Raw genomic sequence first — 12,268 nt, 5'->3', positions numbered from 1 at the left:
GAAGAGAAAGCACCTCCACCCATCTTTGAAATTTCTCTGTGTTATAAAAACTAACAGGAGCATAAGATGCAAACTAGGCTTGCACTTCAAAGCCAGAGGGAGACTTGAATGCAGTGTTCTGGGAGACTCCCTGCATAAACATCCCTTCAACCCCTCCCCAGACCAGCTTTCCCCATCGATCTGAGACTCTTGGGGGTGGAAATTGGAAGCCAAGTTGGAACTGTGATCAGTTTTCTAACAGGCTCTGAGCCTGAGTCTTTGCTCCTCCTGCTAGGTCATCTGCCGACCAGATGCCACGAGGCTAGCCTGGGGCTGCAAACAGACAGGTGGAGAGTCACTGGTCCAAGCTGCATTTGATAAACCCTCAGCACACCAGAAGCTGGGCCAGCTGGGGCCTTCTTTGAGGTTCCAGTTGGATCCTTCCTTTTAGGCTTGGACCAACTTTGAACTGCTTGGGTTTGTTCCTTTTCAGGCAGAGCTGAAGGGGAAGAGTGGACGGAACTTTAAGGCAGTTCACGATTCCAAGAAAAATTAACACCAAGTTCAGTTCAGAGTCCAGCAGTCACTTCAGTTTGTTTTTCAAGCCCAGATCTAAGGGGTGGCCTCCTGGCATTTATTACTTTTTGACAAACAAGCTGATCATAGAGAGTCGATATGATGCCACCCTAGTCCACAGGGGTGGATAGGGACAGCACAAGGACCAGCGCAGGTAACAACCATTCCGGACAGCACAGGACACATGGGAAGGCGAAGTAACTCACCTACCATCTACTGGATAATGAAAACAAACTTAGGGATTTTAATGACATTTCTGTGTCAAGATGTGAATGTAAGTAGTCCGATTTTAGAGGTGTTTTTTCCAATTACCTGCATATATCATCCCTTTAACAGTCCTCCAAGAACATCTGGGCAACTTGCTTTGGGCTGGCAGAGGGGAAAGTTGGAAGGTTTCACTGTATTTTCCTGCATATATTCAATTTGTTCAAAGATTCTAATATGTGCTGTGAGCTAGGAATGTGGAGAGCCCCCACCTGCACCCCGTGTTTGGCCCTTCTGGAACTCACTGATCAACCTAACCTGGGATGTCGGGTATAAGAGCTGTGAGTCAAGCCTTATGGAAAGCCAGAAGAGAGCCCAAGTTTCCAGAGGAGGTGACATTTGCCCCAGGGGCTCAATAGCAGCAAACCAAGGCCAAGTGCCTACCATGTGCCTGTTTCAAAGAATTCTGGCCCTTGCCCTCAAGGCCTTAAGACCCAGTGCAGTTTTTCCAGTTTGAAGACCACTTACTTTAGAATTGTTCAGGTGCTTATAAAAATGTGAATTTCTCTCCTCTCCTGAGAATCTGAGAATCAGATAAAGCAGGGCTGAGTGTCGTACCCAGGTGTTTCTGGTGTACACTCAAGTTTGCCAGGTGAATGTGGGAAAGCAATGGGTCTGGTCGGGGATAAATAGGAGTCCTGGCTCCAGCACCAAGGGTGCAGTTCGACTGCAAGATCTGGCAGGAGAGGGATCCTGTTCCACGGTCTATCCCCCCCACCCTCAGAGCCCGAACACCCTGCGACCTCACGATGCTGTGAATATGCTGATTTCCAATACAGAAGAGACCCGAAAGTCAAAAAGGAAAAAAAGAAGTCGGAGGAAGAAAAAAGTATTTCTAAGGAGATGAAAACTCCGAAAAGTTTTCGTAGAAAAGGCAGCTCCACCTAACACTGGGAGCAGGGGGGTGGCCGCTCCGGGAAAGGGCGATGAGTAGTGGAGTGCAGCGGGGGAGAGGCTGGCAGGCGCCTCCTCGCTTCCCCAGGCTGGCCGAGGCATGAGGTCACCTGGAACCGACCCAGCGGCAGCTGCTCCGGACGCGCTGGCGCTTCGGAGGGAGGCGGTGTCAGGCTCCGACCCCGGGTGGAATTTCCCTCCCGCCCCTCAGGAGGCGTGGCTTGAAGGCCCGCCCACCGCCGGACTCATCCAGCGCTTAGTACCGCTTCACCAAGGCCACACCCCGAGTCTAGGCCACGCCCCTTAGCCGCCTCCCGGCCTCCGAGTGGTCCCTTCGCTTCAGCTCGGATGAGGCCACGCCCCGCGAGCTCCGGCCGCCCCCATTTCCCTCGGAGAGTCCCGCGGCGCCGGGCCTTGGCCCCGCCCCCGCCCCAGGCCCCGCCCCCGGAGCCCCTCCCCGTGGTTTGAAGCTGCTGGGGCTGCCGCCGCCTCCAAGTCGCGCGCGGGGCGTGGGGCGGTGCTGAGGAGCTGAGGCCGCGGCCAGCTCGACGCCGGGACTGTCCAGCGAGTGCAGCGCGGCGGGAGCCGGCAGTCAGAGTAGCCTCGGAGCAGGACCGCAGTCGCGCCGCCGTTCGCGGAGCCCAGCCGAGCCGGCCATGGCGTTGTCGATGCCGCTGAACGGGCTGAAGGAGGAGGACAAAGAGCCCCTCATCGAGCTCTTCGTTAAGGTGAGCGCTCGCCTGCCCTCCCGCCCCGCAGCCGCGGCCCCCGAGGCACCCGCCCCCGGCCGAGGCAGCTCTGCGGGTCCCGCGCCCTCGCCCATTGTCTCGGCACCGAGCCTTCCCGCCTCCGGGGGCCGTCGAGGGGGCCGGGCCCGGGGCGCGCGCGGGGCCGCGCGGGCGAGCGGGCGCAGCCAGCACCCAGCATCCCGGCGGTGGAGGACCCGCGGTGGTCCCGGCCTCCCGGGCGGGCGAGCGACCTGTCACCCGCCCCGCCCCACCCCGCCCGGAGCCCCCGCTCCAGCCCCCGTGGAGTGGTAAACTTCCCTGAGCGCGTTTGCAAGGAACCTTTGCGCGCAGCTGGTGGGAAACTGAAACTTCAGTGTTCGGTGCAGTCTTTAAAAAAAGCAAAAATGATAAAGGGGACAGACGCTCCAGGGCCTCGGGAAGAGACCAAGATTCCCAACTTTGTTTTCCTGCCGTAGGTATTTTACCACCATCTGCTTTTCTTGTTTCTTAAGCGCAGAGTGTTCCGAATGATGCAACATTTTGGCTGCTCCCCTTGGTGTTGCTGCCTCGGGAAAGAGTGTGTGTGCCCTTTTGTCCTGAAAGAAAAATTGAGTCCATAACTTCTTTGGGGGCTTCAAAGGCTCGATCCCCTCACTCCCGGCTTGTCTCTTCCGCTTGTATATCCTGGAACTACCACTTTTTGCTTACGAATAATATCCGTGCCCCTTCTTCCTTTGTTGTGTTTTTCAGTTTAGCCAAGGGGTATCCAGCTGCTTTTCCTAACAGTCCTTTAAAATCTTTTGAGATTCTCTCAATCACTTTAGAAGCCGGTGTCATTTGGAGCTAGGCAACATGCTGGAAAGTTAGCAGGAATCTAGAACTATTCTGTCCCTTTTTTCTTCATTTTTTTTTTTTTTTTTTTTTAAGAAAAGACAATGAAGGGTGTGTTTACGAGATGGGGAGAATAAATGATCTGTTAGTGAGCAGAAGCAATGTTTGTTTTAGGATTTTCTTTCAATTATCGGCTTTAGGAATGTTTTGGGCCAGAGAACTGAAAGAACATCTGGGCATAGAACTCCCAGAATATCACAGTCTCAGTTACTTTGAGTGGCAGACAGTACTTTGAGGTGCAGAGAATGTAGGAAGAAGCCTGGAGCAAGGGAAGGGAAGAGAGGGGCCGCGAAAGCAGCCCAGAGAAGGGAAGGTCAGAGATTAGTAATTTTTTTTTTTTTTAACTGAGCTAGGAATAGAAAGGAATTTCTATAAACTCAAAAATAAGTGTATCTACTTATAATGGTGAAAAACATAATACTTAATGGTGAAGCTTTAAAAGCATTATTAAATTTAGAATTGTATAAGGATAATATCAGTTGTGGCTTGTATTCAGTATTGTACTAGAGATCCTAGCCAATAAAATAAGCCAGGAAAGTATAGGAATTAGAAAGGGGTTGGAGGTGTAACTCAGTGGTAGAGCACTTGCCTAGCATTCTAGAGTACTGGGGAAAACAAAACAAACAAAAAATTGGGAAGAGACCAGTGCTTAATACTCTGCTCACTGCTGATTTAATCCTTCAGTCAGAAGGAGATGGGTGTGGCAAACTGTTTCCCAAACTATGGTCACTTGCCTACCTATTCCCAGTTTTCCATATTTATGCTGTGAGCCACCTGAAGTCATCCTGCTTATTTATCTTAAGTCTTTCTCACTGGGTTTGCAGGCAGAGAACCAGGATTCAAGGCGTAGTTGAGTGCTTATTGGCTGGATTATGCTGGGCAATTTGTTTTCCCTCATGAAACTTATTTTATTTTTGGTACTGGGGATTCAACTCAGAGGCACTCAACCACGGAGTCACATCCCCAGCCCTATTTTGTATTTTATTTAGAGACAGGGTCTCACTGAGTTGCTTAGCACCTACCTGTTGCTGAGGCTGGCCTTGAACTCTAGATGGTCTTGTTTCAGCCCCCCTAGCCAGTGGGATTACAGGTATGAGCCACTGTGCAAGGTACCGAACTTTTATTTGTGAAATGAGAAGTGAAATGCTTTTTGCTGGCCTGTGATTCACCATAGGCCAACTTTGCACTGATATAGACCTGGTTTGTTGTTTGAAAGGAAGGAGAACAACAAAAAAAAGACAAGTAATGTGGTATTCTCAATTTCTTAAGAACTATGTGTGGGAAATGCAAATGAGGGAAAATACCCTAATAAATATAGTTGTTTTTCAAAGCAACAAGGCAGTCAGAAGCTGTGATTGTCCAGAGTAGTGTTGATTATTCTGCCAAAAGGTATCCAGTTAGTAACAGAAAACTATCATTTTTTTTAAACAGGGAAAAGCATACAAAATTTGTTCACATGTCTAAGGCACGAGACTATGGATTCTGTATTTATATCTGAAGCATATAGTAGTGAAATAATGAGAAATCTGATGGTGAGTGGTGTTAATGGAGAATTGACTCTACTTGTCTAGGACTCAGCTTGTGTAAGAGGATTGGCCTAGGTCCTTAAAGGGTGTGAGTGGACTCGTCTACCTTTCCTTCATGAGTATTATTTTTGGAGTTGTCTGCCTGTGAGCCCAGTAATTCTCCATCACCTATATAACAACATTTCCTTTTTTCAACATTCCTATTTTTTTTTTTAACCCTAACACCTAAAGGGTAGGAACCCTCCTAATAGTTTACCTTAATTTTTAATTTTTTTTACCTGTTTTTTTTTTTGAAGCGGTGGGGGTATCTCTTTATTGCCCAGGCTGACCTGAAACTGTGGGGCTTAGGGCTTACAAGATTCTTAGCCTTCTGAGTATCTGGAACTACAGGCATGAAGCTCAGCCCTCCTACCAGTAAAAGGGGCTTATACTGGCAGTCATCCTCAACAGTGGAGATGTACTCTCTGCCATTTTAGTTGGGAACTACTGTCCAGTAAGGTAAAGTGCAGACCCTTTAGCAAGGGCATAAAGCCCTTTATAATCTGACTACCCTGGGTTTCTAATCCAGTTTGTCCACTTAACTAATCTTGTGTCCCAAGATACATTACTTCAACCTCTCTGTGCCATATCCCGAGAGTTGGCCTATTAATAGACCAACCTCAGGGGAACAAATTAATACATGTAGATTGTAGTGATCTTAGAACAGTGTCTGGTGCACAGTAAGCAGAGGCTAGCTGTGTCATTTTGGTATATTGCAGCAGATCTTTCCTACACGAATGCTCCTGGAGTGTAGGGTCTGTGTATTGTTGAGAGTGGCTGGAACTGAAGAGGGTACCAAATGTTTGAAAGGAGATTGCTTCCTCCTTTTAGAGTATTTTATGTCAATGTATATGTTTATCAGTCTTTGGAAACCATTACTTATTTCCTGATGTTCTGAGTCACAAACCATAGTCCTTTGTCCTGAATTCTCTAGTCTCTGGTCTGCCACACCTCGTGTGACTTTTATCTCCTCACCTCTTCTGTTCTTCTTTATTTAGTACTTTTAGTGTTTTCTACCATATTTTCCACCAATATTTCTTCTTGGCTATTTCCAGAATTTGGGATTTTTTTTTTGGGGGGGGGGGCGGAGGTACCAGGGGCACTCAACCACTGGAGCCACATCCCCAGCCCTATTTTTTATATTTTATTTAGAGACAGGGTCTCAGTAAGTTTCTTAACATCTCGCTTTTTACTGAGTCTGGCTTTGAACTTGCGATCCTCCTGTCTTGGCCTCCCCAGCCACTGGGATTACAGGGGTATGCCACACTGCCCGGCTATATCCAGAATTTGAGAATCAAATGTCTGTTTGGGTAAAAATACATATTAACTCTTAAATCACAAAAATGAGAGAAGTTGAGGAGACTGGATTTTTAAATTTTTCTTTTGCTTGTATAAGCCCAGCTCCTGTTGACATTGCTACCCCTTCTGGTAGCTTTGGTATGATGTGATCTCCAATCTTTGACTAGTTTTTTGGACTGGAATTTACACTTCATGTACTTTTATGAATTGGGACAGTCACTGTCTACAGCATTCAGTAAGTTGCTGGGTTTTGGGGGATGGTTGTAAGAAATTAATCTGGTTTTAGGGTGGCATAACATGTGAGAATAACTTCCTTTTGAGATATTTGGAAGGGATTTCTAATATGCAGGGACCCAGGAGCCAAGACTGCTTTGCTTGAATCTGGCTTTTTATAATATATCTGACAAGTTTCTGAACCTCTCAATGCTTAAGTTTCCTTAGTGTCCCCCCTCCCCCGCCCCCGCCTCAGGGTGGTGGTGGTGGTGGTGGTGGTTATGGCACAGGGGAGTACTGGAGATTGAAGCCTGGGGAACTTAACCTCTGAGCCATATCCCCAGCTGTTTTTAAAAATTTAAAATTTTGAAACAGGGTCTTGCTAAGTTGCTGAGGCTGGCCTTGGATTTGCAATCCTCTTGCCTCAGCCTCCTGAATCTCTGGGATTATAGCATGCACCATCATGCCCACCTACCTTACTTTTAATATTAGGATAATAGTAATTATAATATCAATTTTATCGGGTTGCTGAAGGATTAAATGGTAGTTTGTGTGGATTAATTAAGGTATTCTAAACTGCTGTAATAAGTAATACTCCTTCCTGTCCCCAAACAATGGTTCAAACCAGATGGAAGTTTCTTTTTTACTCAAGTAGCAGTCTGGGAGGGTATTGTAGATGTTGGAGTGGCTTTACTCCTCTGAGTCATTTAGGGACCAAGCCCCTGCTCTCCCAGCACCATCCTCTTCTGACTTGTCAAAGCTGGTGACCAAAGTTCTGGTTACCATCAGTGAGAGGTGGAGAATATGGAGGAAGCACATCTTAAGTGCCCCAGCCAGAAGTCTTTATCTGTAATTTCCTATCACACGCTGGAGGAAACTTAAATCACATGGCTTTATCTAATTGCAAAGGAGGCTGGGAAGTGTGGTGGCCATGTACCTACCACACACTAGGGAAAGAATTAAGAAGAGTGCTCAGCACATAGTAAAGTTTTTGTCACTGATTATACTCTATTGTTATTTTGGGCACTGGGGATTGAACTCAGGGGGTACTTGACCACTGAGCCACTTCCTCAGCCCTAATATGTAATTTATTTAGAGACAGGGTCTTGCCGAGTTGCTTAGCACCTTGCTTTTGCTGAGGCTGGCTTTGAACAAATGATCTTCCTGCCTCAGCCTCCTGAGCTGCTGGGATTACAGGCATGCACCATTGTGCCCGGCTACAATAATAGTATACTCTTATTAAATGTAGATCTCATTAATAGGATTCAGGGGATGCTGTGCTTGAAATTACATAAAAAATTTGATGTGATTCCTAACCCAAGGATACAGTTATTGAGTATTAAAAACAATTCAAGGTATGAAAAAGGGGATGGGCTAGATTCTGTTAGTTCTGATTAGCTGTGACTTCACAAATTGACTGGTATGAACCAAGTGCATATACTTTGGGAGATTTAAGAAATTATATTTAGGTTTATAAATTGTTTTTGGCAGGAAAATTATATAAGATGTTACATACTTAAAGAGTCAAGTGTGATTCACATTAAGTTGGGCTAAGAGAAATGAGGAAATATGAAAGTAGACTTGAACTTGGCCTTGAAAAAATAAGAGAATATGCGGATTGGGAATAATCAAGAATGAAAATGTTAGTTTTGACATCATTTGTAAACTCCTTATACAGGAAACAGTTGATAGGTTGATATTTCTTTTTTTTTCTTTTTCTTTTTTTTTTTTTTTAGAGAGTGAGAAGAGAGAGAGAGAGAGAGAATTTTTAATATTTATTTATTTTATTTTTATTTTTAGTTCTCGGCGGACACAACATCTTAGTTTGTATGTGGTGCTGAGGATCGAACCCAGGCCGCACGCATGCCAGGCGAGCGCGCTACCGCTTGAGCCACATCCCCAGCCCGATAGGTTGATATTTTTGAAAGAAGGAATCAGGAATGATTCAAATCTATAGTGCCAATTAGATAAGTTTTTAAAAAGTTGGATGAGATCATTAAAATGAACCTAGTTTTTTGTAAAGACATACGTTTTCCAGCCTTGTTTGTTCTCCTTGTATTTCCTCATTTCCTGGATTGCTGTCTATTCAACTTCCCATTGGCATTTGGGAAGGTGTAAATGGATCCTGCAGATGGCAAACTCTCAGCTGTTTGCTAGTGTGAACTGGGAGCTCTTTGTGTTTTCCTTCAGGGCCGACTTCATTCAGCCCCACTCCTGCGGCCCCCCCCCTTTTTTTCTCTCAAACAGAACAAAAGAAATTTTCTATAGGAAGTGATGTTCTAATAATTGAACAAAAACTAACTCAACATCTAGAGAATGTTACCTTGTATCTCATGGGTTTGCCATTCTTTTGTGGTCTCTAGAGGGGGAAATTCAGGAAATAGAAATGAGTGTAAAATGTGAAGTTAATAGAAACTGTTCTTGTTACTTTTTGCTGCAGCTGTTCCTGAAGAACTAATAATGCTATTTTGGCAAAGACCAAGGCAATGGTTTTGGTTCAGTATAAAATTCTGAGAGAAAGTGGTCCAGAGTGGGGAAGAGAGAGGCAGCTGTTGAGCCAGCAGGACTGAGGAACGCAGGGGAGACCCTCGGCCACGTGAATAGCAATAGGAAAGAGGCACGTGGAAGACCTGCCGTCACTAAAAGTCAAGTTGGTTTGGAAAGATGCTTACAGAGGTTCCTTGAAACAACCAGTTAAAGGATGGTGAGCAAGACTTTCCCACTTCCTGTTTCACTAGAACAGTGGAGCCTCAGTTTTCCGATATCTCCTGAATAGGGAATTTAGTCTATAAGAAGGAAACGTGTTAGGCAGGATGAGAAATGTGATTAAACTTTTAGTTAAGTTTTGATCAAGTAGTAGGAGCTTAAGTGAGGATGGATTTGCTCATTTTAGAGGGTGATATAGGGAATGGAAAGGGAGTTTCTGAAGGAAAAATAACATTTTGGTCATGATTACAAACCAAACAAGTATGATTTAACAGATATCTAATTTTAATTCAGGGCATTAGTTTGTGAATTTTCTTGGAACTTTTAATCCTGTTATCTTTTTTTGAGACTTGGTTTCTCTTCCTCAGTTGTCAAGTATTGGAAGCCAGGCAATGTTTGGCATGCCTGTAGTCCCAGCAACTATGGAGGCTGAGAGGCAGGAGGATCACAAGTTGAGGCCAGCCTCAGCAATTTAGCAAGGCCCTAAGCAAATTAGTGAGACCCTGTCTCAAAATAAAGAATAAAGGGGCTGGGGATGTGGCTCAAGCGGTAGCGCGCTCGCCTGGCATGCGTGCGGCCCGGGTTCGATCCTCAGCACCACATACCAACTAGGATGTTGTGTCCGCCGAGAACTAAAAAATAAATATTAAAAAATTCTCTCTCTCTCCTCTCTCACTCTCTCTCTAAAAAAAATAAATAAATAAAGAATAAAAAGGGATGGGGATGTGGCTCAGTGGTTAAGCACCTCTGGATTTATTTATTTATTTATTTTAAAGAGAGAGTGAGAGAGGAGAGAGAGAGAGAGAGAGAATTTTTAATATTTATTTTTTAGTTCTCGGCGGACACAACATCTTTGTTGGTATGTGGTGCTGAGGATCGAACCCGGGCCGCAAGCATGCCAGGCGAGCGCGCTACCGCTTGAGCCACATCCCAGCCCATCACCTCTGGATTTAATCCACAGTACCCACTGCGCCCTCCCTAAGAAATAAGGAATATCAATTAGTCTTAATTTGGTTTCTGTTTTTTCCTTATTTAAAACATAAAACTAGGAGACTCTATTAATCTAATTATAAGTTTGCAAAAGTGACAACTTAATGTGGATAAATAAGATCGTATTTGAGAATGGTGTCAAAAGATAGACTAGGAGTATCTTAAATTTGACCATTGTTTTAGATAAGTAGCAATAATAGAACTAGGGCTAGGTACTGACCTTAGAGTTCATTATGCTTACAGTTTGTACTTCTAAGCTTCCTTTCATAGGATTTTTTATCTTTCTTTTCTTAAAGCTGAAATATGGTGTCTAACTGTAAGCTGGTAATAGGTTTTCTTCTTGTTTTTGGCAATAAAATTATTACTTCCACTTCATATGTGAAGTAATTCATTCTTATGAAAAGGATTTCATTATAATAGAGTTGTAAAAATGTCGGTTACCTTTTATAATGCAAGTATTGACTCTTACCACTGTGTAAGCAGCATAGCTGTTTACTTGTATGTGTGGGAGAAGAATAAAAGAAAATTTGAACAAACTCTGATGAGTACAAAGCCAAATAATTAGAAGAAAATTGTAGTAATTAAGAAGTTCTAGGCATTTGTGAATTCTCTGAATGTCTTTTTTTTTGCTCTGCTGACTACTGGTTACTTGACTTTGGAGATGGAGACCAGGTGGTAGATTACTAGAGTGAACATTCATTAAAAACTAAAGAGGAATCAAATTAGGTTATTGTGTCACTTAGGAAAGCTGGCTGAGTGGTAGCTGGGAGACCAGACCATACAGACTCACTGGGGAAAACAAAGGTGATTCAACTTAAGAAACTAAACTTTGGCCTTGAATACAACACATACCCAAGACTGAGTTGACATTTTTGTAAAGATGGAAGCTTATGAGGAGTGTATAGTTTCATATTTCTTGATGGTCTAGGTTACAGCATGTTTTAGTTAACACAGGAATCCAAAATTCTAGGTTGAAAATGTTTAAGACTTGTTGATTCTTCATTAAGTTGTGTAAAAACTGTTGGTAGCCATCAGTAGCACAGATGTTATTTATACTTTGTAATTGTCAATAAGGTCCTTCTTTGCAAATATATCCTAGTCTTTTTCCTAAATTTGAATGAATCATTGTGGTATTTTTGTGTTCTTTATGAGATCAGTGAATAATGAGGTTCATTTAAATGTAACATGTATTGAGTGAACTAAGTTAACTTAAAGATAATTCATTTATGCTTTGTAAAAGAAACTTAGACTGTGCTGGTATGTATCTTCCTAACAGCACTAAAAGAACATTTGTCCTGTTTGCTTTTTGCTGGAGGAAAGTAAGGTTTGATGTTGTAAAATTTGCCAACACCTAGAATTGCTCAAAGAATAGATATTGATTAAATGGTTTGAAGGTAGGCTCTTCTGTGCGCTCTTTAATCTTTTCTAAAAATCCAAGTTATTTTTCAGAATTAATTTCTCCCTTCCATATCTGCATAAGTAAGATATGACTATTTTACAGTTGGAGGATATAAGATACAATTCTTGCCTAGGAATAGTTGAGCACAGTATAGGGATCATAATAGTAGCAAATATAAATCGAATACTTTCCATGCAATTACTGCTGAAGAGATAAAGAAATAAGAACAGGCCCCTAGTCTGCCAGGAGCTCACAGTGGAGCTGAAGGGGACAGTCAAATGAGGAGTGAGTCCCCCATGGTTGATGATAGTAGTCAGGCACTTAGCACCGTCTTTTTCCTATGTAATACAGTGACTTTTTGTTTCATTCACTTATTAAAAATCCAGTTGAATTAGGAGTTTAAGGGATTATTTATATGTGGGTTGAGAAATTGACTTAGAAATGAGTAAAATATTTATGTTGTATTCTGACAGATGGAAGGTAGTTAGTATTAGTCAATTAAGTGGTTTAAAGAAGCTTTTATCTTTTCCCTCAATAATTGTGTGTTATGCTTTGTAATTTTTTGATTTATTTAAAATAAAACTGATAACTTCTTGCCTTAAATCTTTTTTCCTTTTCTAACTCGGGTATTGTAATTACATACAGTACTGGAATTCGTTATGCTGTATTCACACAAGCACATAACACAGTTTGATCAGTCTCATTCCAAAGTACCTTCCCTTTTACTTCTCTCCTTCCTCCCTCTCAAATCTTGAATAAATCTT

The 12,268-nt window shown here is 43.4% G+C and overlaps 1 protein-coding gene across 1 annotated transcript in view; it reads left to right on the top strand.

Moving 5' to 3' along the window:
• The first annotated feature begins 2,189 nt into the window (after positions 1-2,189).
• The window catches only part of CLIC4 (chloride intracellular channel 4), a 68,928-nt gene continuing 58,849 nt past the window's right edge, over positions 2,190-12,268 (top strand). Inside the window, exon 1 of the mRNA XM_081307572.1 lies at positions 2,190-2,441. Coding sequence (XP_081163698.1) covers positions 2,370-2,441 — 72 coding nt within the window. The 5' untranslated portion in view covers positions 2,190-2,369. The remainder of the gene's footprint in view (positions 2,442-12,268) is intronic.

This window comes from Spermophilus citellus, assembly GCF_964194105.1.
Source record: "Spermophilus citellus genome assembly, chromosome: 9".
Taxonomy (NCBI): Eukaryota; Metazoa; Chordata; class Mammalia; order Rodentia; family Sciuridae; genus Spermophilus; species Spermophilus citellus.
Note: the sequence above shows the minus strand (reverse complement) of the source record. Positions and strands in the feature narration are given on the sequence as shown.